Source organism: Pterocles gutturalis, unplaced genomic scaffold, assembly GCF_000699245.1.
Source record: "Pterocles gutturalis isolate BGI_N339 unplaced genomic scaffold, ASM69924v1 scaffold34814, whole genome shotgun sequence".
NCBI classification, from domain to species: Eukaryota; Metazoa; Chordata; class Aves; order Pterocliformes; family Pteroclidae; genus Pterocles; species Pterocles gutturalis.
Window position 1 is genome coordinate 40,974 of NW_010129357.1, and position 1,708 is coordinate 42,681.

Below are 1,708 nucleotides of genomic sequence, written 5' to 3' on the forward strand. Positions count from 1 at the left end.
CAATACAGACTGAGTGGAACAAGGTATTACTGCATTGATTCCTGCTCCCACTCCTGCCCCACCTCCCCCAGCTAAGTTGCAGGAAATGTACCCATACCCAAACTTAATTTCTTGCAAGTTGAGTTCTTCACCTGCTAGTCTTGCTCATTTTCATATTTCCAATATATATTAAAAAAACCATGAAAACAAAGCAAAAAGGAAAACAAAAAAACCACGACAAAGAACTCAGCCTTGTAGAGCTGCTGCCATAGTAACTGTACAGTAGAATTATATGCGTTTAAGGTTTGTCGTGTGCTGCCATGGAAATTAGAAGAGTTGGGTGTGGGAGGAGTCTCTCATTCCTTTCAAATACATCCTGTTCACTGTATGCTTTACAAGGCTGACATCACGCGTTTTTTATTTTAATTGGAAAAGATTCTCTCAAGAAGACACAGTTTGTGCTAAAACTAAAAGGTTATTGTAAATACACAGTGATGATGCACTACTGTTTAAAAAAAACAAATGTTGCTTAGTTTGTGTTAAAATCTCTTAACTACCAAAAAAATCAGTCTTGCATGTAAGTATGCTAACCGGTTTATACGTATAATTTATTGAGATTTTTTGAGGTTTTTTTTTCCCAGCACTTTCATTTACATATAGAAATATGTTTATGGGAGGTACTGCTTTTTTAAAATCTGTTCATATCAGAGCAGTCCAATTTCAAATGCTTTGTGAGCTAGGACATGACAAATTGGAAAGTAAGTAGTTCCTTTTTCTCCAATGTTTTTGAGCCTTACATTGACCAAGGATTTATTACACTGTATCAGAAAAATGTCAGCATTCTGAGCCTCTGCCTAGCTTCTCTCTTGGGTCATCTGAATACCTGATTTTTCCATCTGAAAGTTTATTTTTTTTTCCCCAAAAAAATTGATTTGAATTGTGGGTGTACAGGTTTTTTAGTATTTCCTGACTATCTTTAAAAGGAGGAGCACTCTTGGTGAGTAACCAATATACTGTAATTTAAGGTTCTTCTGATTTGTCAGCATAATGTTTCCTTGTACGTTCTGAGTTAAACAGTTAAAAACTCATCAGATGAATTACAGATTCTATTTTAATTTTAAAAAAATAGCTGAGGGTACTAGAATAGAAATGTAACAATTACTGTTTCATGTATAACAGGGCGCTTTGAAGAAGAATTCATCAAAATGCGCATGGAGAGACTGCAAGCTTGGATGACAAGGATGTGTCGCCATCCTGTTGTCTCAGAAAGTGAAGTTTTCCAGCAATTTCTCAATTTCCGAGATGAGAAGGTAGGAAATAAAGTTCAAACACAGACTGAGATGGAGGAATTGCTCCTCCCCACCATCCCCCTTTACAGTAAGAGTTCAGCTTTGTAGCCTTCTCATTTGCCCCTCTGTGGGCAGTAGTGACGAACTGAAAACTGCTGGGTTTACTGACTAACTTACCTGATTGATCCAAACAAGGCATCAAGTTGCTTGGGTGAAATGCTGTGTGCTGCTGCAACAGATAAAGTAGCTCTTTAAATGAGCTGCTTTGCCAGTCTTTTAAGGACAGTTTGCACCCACCAGCAGAATAGGAGCGTACGTAACAACTCTTTTTTCTGTTACTGAAACCAACAGAAACAGATGAGGGTAATTATTGGGGTTCTGCTCTGCTAACAGAAGCTACTCTGTAGCGGATCTAGGATGTGTCTGATTCTGTATTATAT

The 1,708-nt window shown here is 37.6% G+C and overlaps 1 protein-coding gene across 1 annotated transcript in view; it reads left to right on the forward strand.

The window, feature by feature from the left end:
• Nucleotides 1-1,289, forward strand: part of SNX9 (sorting nexin 9) — a gene marked incomplete at its 3' end in the record, with an annotated part of 23,063 nt that extends 21,774 nt beyond the window's left edge. The window contains exon 9 of the mRNA XM_010079926.1: nt 1,159-1,289. Within this exon, the coding sequence (XP_010078228.1) occupies nt 1,159-1,289 (131 nt within the window). The remainder of the gene's footprint in view (nt 1-1,158) is intronic.
• Between the last annotated feature and the right edge of the window lie 419 nt (nt 1,290-1,708).